Below are 12,302 nucleotides of genomic sequence, written 5' to 3'. Positions count from 1 at the left end.
GAGTACATGTTGTGTGTTGCATCTTCCCAGGAAAAGTTTTGTCACACAACACATGGACTCATGACTAGCATGCAATCATGAATCACGTGGACTCATGCATTGTATTAGCTCATGAACTCCTTTGGCTAGTTCTCATGGTGTATCGTGGTGTGCTACTGTAGAGAGAGCACCCAGGAAGAGCATAAAGTCTTCAAAGTAGATGGTGTAGCAACTACCAGTTTCCGAGACTGATGCCAGGCACTCCCTAAACATCGTGCTACTATTTCATATAAGCCTCACCACGGAACCACGTCAGCCATGCTCGCATTAGCATCGGTTTTCAGGGGAAAGATCTCAGAGAGGTTCCCAGAGCACTGCCCTGCCGGAGGATGTATTTCCTATTGACTTTCATAATCAATTCCAGAAAGTCCTGTCTCACCAAAACAGTTAATGTTCCCTTCAGACTTTATGTTTCCACAGACTACAAATATATCAAGGGCAATGTCAAAATAATTATAAGTTAAATACTTATTTTTCTCTGGGAAAAATAAGCCTGCAGGAAGCTCATCATTTTCTAATTTACATACTAACTTTAGCTTGTATCTACTTACCGACATGGCTGCATAATCATTGATGTTTGCCTTAGTCTGAGAAGGAAGTAAGCAAGGCAATCAAATGAAAAACGGAAATGTATTCTAATTACAAGAGAACTGAGGTCCAAGGCAGCACAAGTAAATACACAATAAACGAGTCTGTGTGTGGCTATAATGAAAAGGCACGCTTACCACATGCTTGTGATAATCATTTCATCTTGAAGATCTGTAGGTGACTTTTACATACACATTACTCAGGTAAGTTTTTCTACAAACCTTTGTGCATATAATGAAGGTGACCTGTCAGCATTAAAATAACGAACTTTAGCAGTGACTAAATGTGTGCTGAACTGGCAAATTTAGCAAAAGCCAACTTTAGACAGGGTTTTTTGCTCTAGAGCACTGGTTCTCAAACTTTAAGCATCAGTAATATTAAATTTTAAGCAACACATAAAAATGCAGATTTTAAGCTACAGAAATTTTAGTTAAGTCTACAGCATGCACTGAACCTGAACAAATAACAAGTAGCTCTTTCTGCAGATGATTCTAATTTAGAAAGAAGTAAAATGTCAATTTCTTCACAAATAACAGAATGTTACAGAGAATACATAATTCTGAGGATGTTCTGAAAGGATAAGTCACTATGTTCTAATATAACTCATGTAGCCAAACTAAATTCCTTAAGAAACAAAGGCTCACATCTGACAGCTAATTAAATATATTTTGTTCCCTAAGAAGTGAAAGTAAACCACCACCACCCCACCCCCCATCATTGGTTACAATTTAACTGCACATAAGCCTCTGATGACGACTTTTAAATTCCAATGATTAGCAAAATATCAATTTCTTAAATAAAAGGACTGAATTAAAACACTGCTTATTTTTTACATCAACCACTTTATTTTTTTTTTCTTTTGGGGATAGAATCTATGTGGCATAGTAATCAGATAAATTTTCCAATTTACAGTCCCTCTAAGTGCTGAGGCTTCAGGCAAGTACCATCATTTAATAAAAATATAATGTTTATGTATCATTAAAAGTTTCAAAAGAAAGGCACTGACTCAGAAACGTCTTTCAAATTCATGCGATGTAGCAAAACTCAGACCTTGTTTATTAGTGGACATTGAGCTTCTAGTAGAGAGGAGATGGATATTTCCATTAAATACACAAGTAAAGACTCAAGCAAACTCAACCTCCTAAGCTAAGCAACCTAACGAAGCCCGTACTTAGTGAGTTGACAGCTGTGCTAACTAGGAAATTCATTCTTCAGACTGGGCTTGACCCTAGACAACCACTAAATCCTTCCTAGATGTAACCTGCAATAGATTTTGTTTTGATTGGTATAATGTCACCATCATATTTACTTTCTTAACTATTTTCCATCATCTTTTAAAGCATATATAGATATAATAGAAAACATAAAAGTCACAGAATCAAGACAAAATTCATCTAGAATGTAGCAAAAAAAGTCAACAGCAAGACAATCCAATAGATCATAGAATGCATACTACTTTTGTCATATTATATTACTTTTTGTTTGTTTGTTTTCTGTTTTTCAAGACAAGGTTTCTCTGTGTAACAGAGCCCTGACTGTCCTGGACTGGCTTTGTAGGCCAGGCAAGCCTTGAACTCATAGAGCTCTTGCCTGCTTCTGCCTCCCAAGTACTGGGATTTAAAGTGTGTACCACCATGCCCAGCTCATCATATTACTCTTATATGAATTATATTCAGTAAATAACATAAATATTATTCATTAGTAGTCCACATTTAAAAGTTAATTAATTAACCATTAATAATAAAACTGGGCTCTAAGGATATAACCTTGCATTTTTAATATAATTCTTTTTGGTCACACAAAAGAAAAAAAGCAAATGATTCTACTCTTGATTTTAAAGTTCCCTCTACAGTTTTCAAACAAGAAAATGAATGTATCTCACAAAATCTGAACAAAAAAAGGGCAAAGAAAGTCCTGAGTCTGCTTCCCAGCACCCACATGGAGATTCACAACTACCTGTAACCCAGTGCCAGGGACTCCTACACTCTTTGCTGGTCTCTGCCTGCACTGCACACATGAGATGCACTTACATACATGTAGGCAAAACACTCATACACATAAAATCAAGATGGTAGACAGCATGTGTGTTTTGCATCTTAATATGCCAGCAAAATAGAAAGTACCAAATTTTTTTAAATGGAAAAATTATTCAAAGGCAGAGAAAAAGAAGAGAGACAGGGAAAATCAAGAAATGCTTCCTGGAAGACAGAAAGCTACAGAGTAAAGCAGAGAAGGCCGCTGTCTACTACGCACCACCAGAGAGCTGCAGTGCAGCTGGAAGGACAGGGAGGCAGGAATGAGGGCAACAGAGAGGGAAAGGAACTGCAGAACAAGGAGGGAGAGCTGAAGCTGCAGATACAGGGAGAAGAAGTTAAGACGAGGGGTAAGAAGATGAACAGGGGAGAGGAGACAGAGAGACAGAGAGGGGGAAGGAATATGTAGATATAAGGAAAGAAGCAAGTCAGTACAAAATAAAAATATGCAGCCCTTCATTTAAGCATATTAAGAACTTGACCCTAACAACAGCAGGATATCCCGTCCCACTCAGGAGCCTTCTACCTGGGGGACACTGCAACTGCACAGGTTGCAGCTGAAACTGAAGAAGAAACTGGCTCCACAGCCTGGACAGATGGCCCGAGTTAAGATCACTAGCTGCTCTTACAGAGACCCATGCTTGGTTCTTAGCTCCCACACTAGCCAGCTAACAACAGCCTGTAACTGCAGCTCCGAGATATGCACAAATGCACACACATTCACCTAAAATAATTCTTTAAAAAAGAAATCAACCCTAAACAGATGAATCTATAACCCCATGCCTCGCTCCATTCCTGCTTGTGCCAAGGAGAACCCTGATCAATACCATATATATTGGTACATACTTATTCCAGAGACAAAAACAGAAGAGCATCAGGAATCATGAACGGGGAGGCAGAGGAGCTGAAAAAAATGGGGACCCCAAAGGCTAGGTAAAGAAAAGTGGGTAACAGCCTGCAGTTCCAACCCTGGCTTTCTGGGTATGAGGACCCAGAGCCAAAAGCACAAGGTAAGAAATCAGGCATTCTAGTGAAGACTAGCAGTCCTGGCCACAGGACAAGCCCACAGTTGTCACATGCTGTAAGCCCAACGGTTGGGCATGTGACAGCCACAGCAAGGCAGGCTGACACTGGAGAAGAAATCCATTTTGTCACTCTGTATCTTGGGAGTGCTATGGCCAGGCACTACCTTGAGAAGGGTATTATTCAAGACTGACAAACAGCAAGGGAGGGATGAGTATGATGTGAATACATGATCTACATACATGTATACCCATGTCATAGTGAAACCCATTATTTTATACAGTGAATCTAATTTAGAAGCGATTGCTTTACTTCCTGAACACCATCCTTAAACTATTCTAGTCAACCATCTGGAGCAGCTCCTCATCTGCTGGAGGGAATACTGGGGCTGTTTTGTTGCTGCTGCTTTTCATTTCAAACAAAGGAAATGGCTAGGAGTGTTCCTTTAGGTTCCACGTGAACCCAAAGTCAGCTGTGTCTTACATAATGCAGTGTGCAGGTTAGTGTTCTGTCCACACGGCATAAGCTTGAGTCCTCTGGGAAGAAGGAACCTCTGTGGAGAGACTGCCTCCTCCATCAGACTGGTCCATATGCAAGTCTGTAGGGCATTTTCTTATGAGTGACTGATGTCTGTGGGTCCAGCCCACTGGAGGCACTGTCAGATGGTTCTACACGGTGTAAGCAAAGCAGCTGAACAAACCACAAGAAGCAAGCCAGTACGCAGAGTTCCTCCATGGCCTCTGCTTCAGTTCCTGCCTTTGAGGTCCTGCTCTGACTTCCCTTCATGATGGACTGTAGGCTTTCCCAGCTACTTTGATTGTACTGTTAATCACAGCAATAGAAACCAAACTAGGATACAGGATTTAAATGGTTGATAACTTTCATCCTATTTTCATAAAAACTCCACTTTTAAAATATTAATCTTGACATGCTTAATAAGAGCGTTCCCCCATTCACTGGCCTCTGCAGTCAAGTGAAAAGCCTAGTATTCCAGTCAGTTCCCACTCAAATGCCCTTACTACAGCACGTGCATTGCATCAGGGGAAACTGAAGATGTGGACACTCTGGGTATGTGCCAGAATTGAGCAATGTTCCTGTTTTGCTTTTTAATCTGTTGTCTAAAATATATATATATATATATATATATATATATATATATATATATATATATCAAAAGCCAAGTGGTGGCACACGCCTTTAATCCCAACACTCGGGAGGCAGAGGCAGCTGGATCTCTGAGTCTGAGGCCAGCCTGGTCTATAGAGAGTTCCAGAAAAGACAGGATACACAGAAACCCTGTCTCAAAAAACCCAAGTGAATGAATGAATGAATGCTAAAAAAAAAAATCTATTAGTTTCTTGGGCTTTGTAAATGAGAAAAGATTACATTGACTTTTATACAAGCTCCTTTTAAAGTTTATTTCTACTTAAATTTACACTGTTAATCTCAGGGGTTTGTTTTGCTTTTAACGAAAAATTGTAGTTATTTTAGTTAAAAAGTACAATGAAGTAAAACCTCAACCAACTTCAGCTAGTTCTTTCTCAAATGAGTTACAAGTATTTGATAATAGAAATATGAAAATTAAAAGATTGTTTTAAACAAGGAAGCACCAAAAAATTAAATTGTAAAATGCATTTTAGAAAGTAAACTTACAGTTTCGAAAAACCAAAAAAAAAAAGAAAAAAGAAAAAGAAAAGAAAGTAAACTTACAGTTTTTGAAATTGTTTATACTTACAGGCAAATGGGTAAACACTTGAAAAATGCTTCTCAAAAAATTAATAAGATCCATTAAATAACCACTTGCTCTCCCATCCGACTCAGCCATGGTCCAGTCATAATCAGCCAGCTGAACAAATTCATCGATTTTTTGATTAAGTTTGGTATATATTTCTCCTTCTGCTGCATGCCGCGCATCCTAGGGATAAAACACCAGCAGTAAGAAACAATTACAGAAGCTACAGAAGCAAGTGTCCTTAAATTTTCAAATTTTGCTTGAAGTTTTTCATTGGTTTAACATTATAATTGTTTACTCAAAATTCAGAAGAGGTGCATTTTAGTGGGCACAGCAAAGCCGACCTGACTGGCTGTCCCATCTGCTGTCCTTTCTGATCTTACTAACACCCTTGCCTTTAAGAGACTTGTCTTAGTTTCCCTTCCTGTGGCTGTGATAAAAACGCCCTGACGAAAGCAACCTAGGGGAGAATGGGCTTATTCTGGGTCACAGTTCAAGGATATATAGTTCATCGTGGTGGGGATTCACCAAGACAGGAGCTGGCCACGTCTCATCCTCAGAGGAAGCAGACACATGAATGCCTAATGGTGCTCATTGAGCTTTCTGTTCCTAGAAAATCTCAGATCTCAGGCAGACAAAGGTGTCATCCACAGTGTCTTCCTTCCTCAACAACACAAACAAGATAAGCCCACAAGGCATACCCAGTGCTCCATCTCCCAGATGATCCTAGATTCTGTCCAGCTGACAATACTAACCATCACCCTTGTTCTAACAGCATATAAGAATGACCTGTATAAAGATCAAAAGCCAGAAAGCATAGATTGCTGAGAATGCAGAGACCACACAGATTCACTAAGGGAAAGTAAGCTGGACTATCACAGAAAAAATGGAATATGGTTGTCTTTCTGGACCCACAGGGAATCAGTTCCAGAATCTTCCTCCCATTATAAATACTAAATTCAAGTCCCTTATAAAATGGGATAGCATTTGCTTATAACTTATATACATTCCTCTATATAATTTGTCATCTCTATACTATTTATAATATATAATACAATGTAAATGCATGCAAATAAACTTTAGCCACATTTTCAGAGATATCTTTATTTGACCTACTGACGCTTCTCCAGTGTAAAAATGCCTTTCTCCATGTGTAGTCAAAACAGTTGGGGCTTTTTTTTTTTTTTTAATGAAAAGGATACCTGCAGTGGTAGATTATAGTTGTGGCCCATAAATGGTTAACCAAAGATGAGAAAGTAAATCCTGGAAAGCAACATGCCCAGAGGCATCTTTTTAAAACTCTAACTTATGCTGGGTTTGGTGGCCCACATTTGTAATTCCAGCACTCAGGAGGCAGATCTCTGTGAGTTCGATGCCAGCCTGGCCTATATTATGAGTTCCAGGTTAGCCAAGGATACATAATAAGATCCTGTCTGAAGACAACATAACGAAAACAATCAAATGTAAGCACACCAGGAAAAACCCTGAGATATTCTTGGGAAACTAGAAGGCCATATGTAAGTCTGGGCCAGTGTGCATATTCAGACAAAGCCTGAGAGGCCTAGCTCTTACTTAGGACTAACCTTGAATCGGGAAAGGGAGCTAAAGCAGAACTGTTAACTTCTGACTCCATATTTAAGGCATGCCCCAGCACACACAAAATCTCTTGCAAAAGACAGGGATTTAATGATTCTAGGCTTTTGAGGAAATCTGCGTCTAATCATTAGCTGAACATTAAGCTAGGCAGGTAGACTTCAGCGTCCACACAAAGAAAACAGATTTACAAATCCAGTCCAGAAAAATATCTGAAAGCAATAAAGTAGCAATGGGAAGAGGAACAAACCCAGGATGAATGAGATACTGATTTCCAGCGTTGCCACATTATGACATTTTAAATGTCTGCTTACCAACAGAAACATGCAATAGAAAACTATGCCCCGCCCCCCCCCCGCCCCCAAGGAAGAAAAAGTAATCATTAGAAGAATCTTTGAGGAAGCCCAGTTACTAGGCTTACAAGACAAAAATCCACATAAACTATTCAAAATGTGTCCAAAGAACAAAGGGAAGCCTTAAAAATGTGTTTTAAAAAATGAGGAAAACACCTCAGTAAGTAGGAACTATAGTCAAATTACTAAAAGGTAGTAAGCGAGGTGGAAAAGGCGCAGTAGAAAGGCTCAGTAAGAGATGGAAGAAATCAATGCTAAGCACTTTACAGCAACTAGACCTGCACAAACCTGCAGAACGCCCCACTCAACAACAGCTGGCCACATATCATGTCCTAAAAATATAAGAACATGAACTTAAAGGCCAAACACAGATTTCTCAGCTGTGGTCAGTTTGCAGGAAACAGAGAAATGCACCCATAAGGGTCAAGTGCAGATGTAACGATCACAGTAAAGACACCAGCCTCAGGGTCAAGTACAGATATAATGATCACAGTAAAGACACCAGCCTCAGGGTCAAGTACAGATATAATGATCACAGTAAAGACACCAGCCTCAGTGTCGAGTGCAGATGTGACAATCATAGTAAAGACACCAGCCTCAGGGTGAAGTGCAGATGAATTGTTCAAAGATACAAGCCTAGATGCATGCAGCTCTCTGACATCATCTGAGAAGGCTTTTTGTGCAGTAGATAGCAGTTAATGCAAAAACTCACAACACAGGTAAGAGAAGAGAATAAATGTCTGGGGAGTGTTCAGCAATGACGGGGCATCTGTTTCACACCCCTCCCCCACAAGGCTCAGGACCATCTGGGAAGAGAGGGCAGAAAAATTGAAGAACAGAGGTTGGGAGAAGATGGCTCAAAAACAAATAACAAACAAGAGCATCCGCCAAAATGAAAGCTTCATTAAGGAAAAGAGTTTTCATCTGTCTTGCTCACTAACATAGCCCCGTGTGCCTAGAACAGTACTTGGCACACAGTACAGGATAGACAAGCAGCTGGGAAATAGTGTCTTGGAGAATTTTGTAATGTAGTTCATATACAAAAGTGCCACATAGAAAATAACCACGGTAGAAGATGGGGGGCGGGGGGGACCCTCTAGAAAGTCCCAGAGACCTGGGAGGTGAGAGAGACTCAGGACTCAAAGTGGGTGACCTTAGCCAAAAGCCCAACAGTGGGGAGAAGGAACTTGAAGAGTCCATCTCCAGTAGATACACAGGGTCTCAAGTGGAGGGATGGGGTTACCAACTCACAGTCAAAATTTCTGACCCAGAATTGTTTCTGTCTAAAAGAACTGCAGGGACAAAAATGGAGAAGAGACTGAAGGAAAGGCAGTCCAGTGATCAGCCCAACTTGAGATCCATCTCATGGGGGTGGGGGTAGTGGTGGAGAGCACCAAGGCCTGACACTATTACTGATGCTATGATGTGCTTACAGACAGGAGCTGTCCTCTGAGAGGCCCTACCAGCAGCTGACTGAGACACACACAGACACAGACACAGACACAGACACACCCAAGCAGTGGACTCTATGGTTGAATTAGGGGACAGATTAAAGAAGCTGAAGGGGAGGGCAACTCCATAGGAATATCAGAGACTCAATGATTAACCCGGACTACTGGGAGCTCCCAGAGACTGAGCCACCAACCAGCAGCATATGCAGGCTGGATCCCCAGCACATATATAGCAGAGGACTGCCTGGTCTGGCCTCAGTGAGAGAAGGTGTGCCTAATCCTGGAGAGACTTGAGGCCTCAGGGAAGGGGGAGGCCTGGGGGGAGGGGAGAAAAGAGGGGGAGCACCCTGTCCACGGTAAGAGGGAGAAGGAATGGGATGAGGAACTGTATGGGGGGAGGGACTGGGAGATGGAGCAATGGCTGGAATGTAAGTAAGTAAAATCATTTAAAAACAAGAAAAGAATCATAGAATGAGTAAATATAAACAAATTAGTATAGACGACATGCAGAGTTAAAAGAGACCCCTGTGGGCCAGAACCAAGCTTCACAGACTTCAAGCTCCCAGCGATATGAAAACAGGGGCCAACGAAGAAGCAGCGAGATGTCAGCTGCTGTCCCAGCGAAGCACCGCAGAGTAACACGGTACCTCGGAACTCAGTAGCTTAACACAAGCATTTTACTAAGTTCCCAGTGTCCTCGGTCAGGGGACCAGGGATGACCTTGCTCTAGAATGTCAGAGCTCCTCTGGGGTGTCTTGAAGGATGGGAAGAAGATCCAGGGTCCTGCTGACATTATTTGTAGTTGAACAATTACAAAATAACCTTCTGGAATGGAGCACTGGTAATTGGACAGAGGAGTCTTGTTTATTATGTATTAGCCATGACAGTAATGCACACCCCTTTTTAACTTTCCTTGCTACATCAGGGAGAGGCAGGCTGTCATATGCTTGTGACTCACAGATCTACACCACAGCACACCTTAACAATACAACCTGGAAGTCGAGTTCTCAGAGACACGAAAATGTTGCACCTTGATCCCAACACTGGTGCATGCATAGCGAGACCTTGTCTCAAATAAAAACAGCGTGTGCTTTCTGGACTTAGTGTTCAGAGAAAAGGTGACCAAGATTGTACTACTTGTTTGTTTCATTTCAGTTTGGGGGCAAGAACTAAGCAAAAATGAAGCAGAGAGTATAAAGACTCACTGCTTCTGCCTCTGCTGCTATCAAGAACTTTGGTGACGCTGAGAAGCTCTGCTTCTCCTATACTAAGTTAAAACAAACTTTTCTCACAACTTCTTTTAAATGAAGGGGAAAGCAGATTTTAAGATGTCTGTTAACGCCTTCCTCAGAGAAGCACTCTGAGTAAACCTCCCGACTGCTGAGGCCGGAAGAACAGAAACAGAAAGGACATTTGAATGAATGTCTCTACGCACCAGGGAGCTCAGCATTTTATAATCCAGTCAAGTAAAAGCACTGGGAAGTACGTGTGCCCCTGACCCAGTATGAAATGACACACTGTTACATACTCTTCATTAAAATGTAAAGATTCAGCTTATAAAACAGTAAGTTCCTCCTTTGCTTGTTAAAGAAACAGTGCCCTCTAGGGGCAGAAACGTAACTAGCATAATGTACAGATCTCTATTTCAATGTATGAAAAAGCTCTCCTACCATTATCAGTGCTTCACAACCAAAGGCGCCAAACAGAACCCCCTGAGGAACGGCTTAACATACAGAGTCCCTGCACCCCCCCCCCAGACTGTAAGCACATGTGTTCTGAATAAAAGCTAAGCAGTAACAACTAAACATTGTTAGTACACAGCTGTGGTTCTCTGTATTATCTATTGGTCCTTCTTTTAAAAGCCCCCAGGTATGTCTTGGAAAATAATCCTGGCTTCAACCACAGCTATAAGTTGGGCAGGGCTGACCTAGAGCTAGCTCCAAGGCTAGATCCTGACGAGGTTAAGCTGACTAGTAATTCTCATGTTGCTCACAGAGAATCTGGAACAGCCAGGGTGTGTGTTTGGAGCTGTGGCCAGGTGGCCACTCTGGTAGCAGAGGAGAGCCTAGAAGGGACACTTGGTCACCATGTAGAGTGTAGAGATGAAGCCAAACTCGTGCAGATCACAGGTAACAGAGGAAGAGAGTCTGAGTCCTTGTGGACTGGCCCCCAAGGGCAGCCAACGTCAACCTCAGCTGAAATCTGCCCAATCCTTGGACATTCCTGTCACAGTGAGCAAAGATGTTTCCCATTGTTGTAATTTTTCTGTTGCTTTTTAAGAAATGGGCTTTGATCTGTTGCCCAAATTAGTCAATTTCCAGGCTCGAGTGCCTCAGCATCCAACACAGTCAGAACTACAGGTACAGGCTAGCACACCAAGACTCATTATTGTTTAAGAAAGTTCTTAAGTTCTTCTTATTATTCTTCTTCTTCTTATTCTTCTTCTTCTTCTTCTTCTTCTTCTTATTCTTCTTCTTCTTATTATTCTTCCCTCTCTCTCTCTCTCTCTCTCTCTCTCTCTCTCTCTCTCTCTCTCTTTGTCTGCTCAGGTCATTAACACAAGGATCTTATTTGAAGCACTTTATGAACACTTAAGGCCAAAAAGGGTCACATTCATGTTAATCATTTAGAGCAGTGGTTCTCACCCTTCCTAATGCCACGACCCTTTGATACAGTTCCTTATACTGTGGTGACCCCCAACCATAAAATTATTTTGTTGCTACTTTATAACTGTAGTTTTACTACTGCTATGAATGGTAATGTAAATATCTGATATGCATGGTATCTGATACGTGAACCCTGTGAAAGGCCTGTTTGACCCCCAAAGGGACCCACAGGATGAGAACCGCTGATTTAGAACAAAGGCATTGGTTCTATGACCTTTTGGAGACCTTGAAAATAGAAGTAAGGGTACGGCTGAAAGCACCACAGCACAAGTGTCCCCCTTAGCTAGTTTTTACGTTGACTCAAGAAACAATATGCCATAGACCGTTTGATCCAATCCTGAACTTTCTAATTGGAATTCCATGGCATACAGCACCCAACTGATTATTGGATGGCACCATTGCTAAAGACAGAGGGAAACAGATGAAGATAACACAATAAATCCCGATGTCAGTCATGAGAGCAGGAATGTGACAGTGGGATGGGCAGAGAGAGAGGAGCAAAGTCATGCATTTTACCGTTTAGTCAGGGCGACAACATTATGCTGCCCCTTTCCTTAGAGTTAGCATAACTTTATCATTAAAAAGTGATGAACTAAATACTCAAAACATGTTGAACAATGCAATAAATTATCTGAAAAATCGTGTATTTTATTTTTAACTTTTTAAAAAAAAAATTTTTTTTTGAGACAGGGTTTCCCTATGTAGCCCCAGATGTTCTGGAACTATCTCCATAGACCAGTTTAGCTTTGAACTCAGAGATCTGCCTGCCTCTCCCTCCCAAGAACTGAGACCAAAACCGTGCGCCACCACACCCAGCAAAATCA

At 41.3% G+C, this 12,302-nt stretch overlaps 1 protein-coding gene across 3 annotated transcripts in view; it reads right to left on the bottom strand.

Moving 5' to 3' along the window:
- The window catches only part of Exoc6 (exocyst complex component 6), a 146,297-nt gene that overhangs the window by 60,422 nt on the left and 73,573 nt on the right, over positions 1 to 12,302 (bottom strand). For all 3 annotated transcript variants that reach the window (XM_076919887.1, XM_034518665.2, XM_034518677.2), the window contains one exon: positions 5,419 to 5,598. In XM_076919887.1, coding sequence (XP_076776002.1) covers positions 5,419 to 5,598 — 180 coding nt within the window. The remainder of the gene's footprint in view (positions 1 to 5,418; positions 5,599 to 12,302) is intronic.

The sequence above is a fragment of the Arvicanthis niloticus genome, chromosome 1, assembly GCF_011762505.2.
Source record: "Arvicanthis niloticus isolate mArvNil1 chromosome 1, mArvNil1.pat.X, whole genome shotgun sequence".
NCBI lineage: Eukaryota > Metazoa > Chordata > Mammalia > Rodentia > Muridae > Arvicanthis > Arvicanthis niloticus.
Note: the sequence above shows the minus strand (reverse complement) of the source record. Positions and strands in the feature narration are given on the sequence as shown.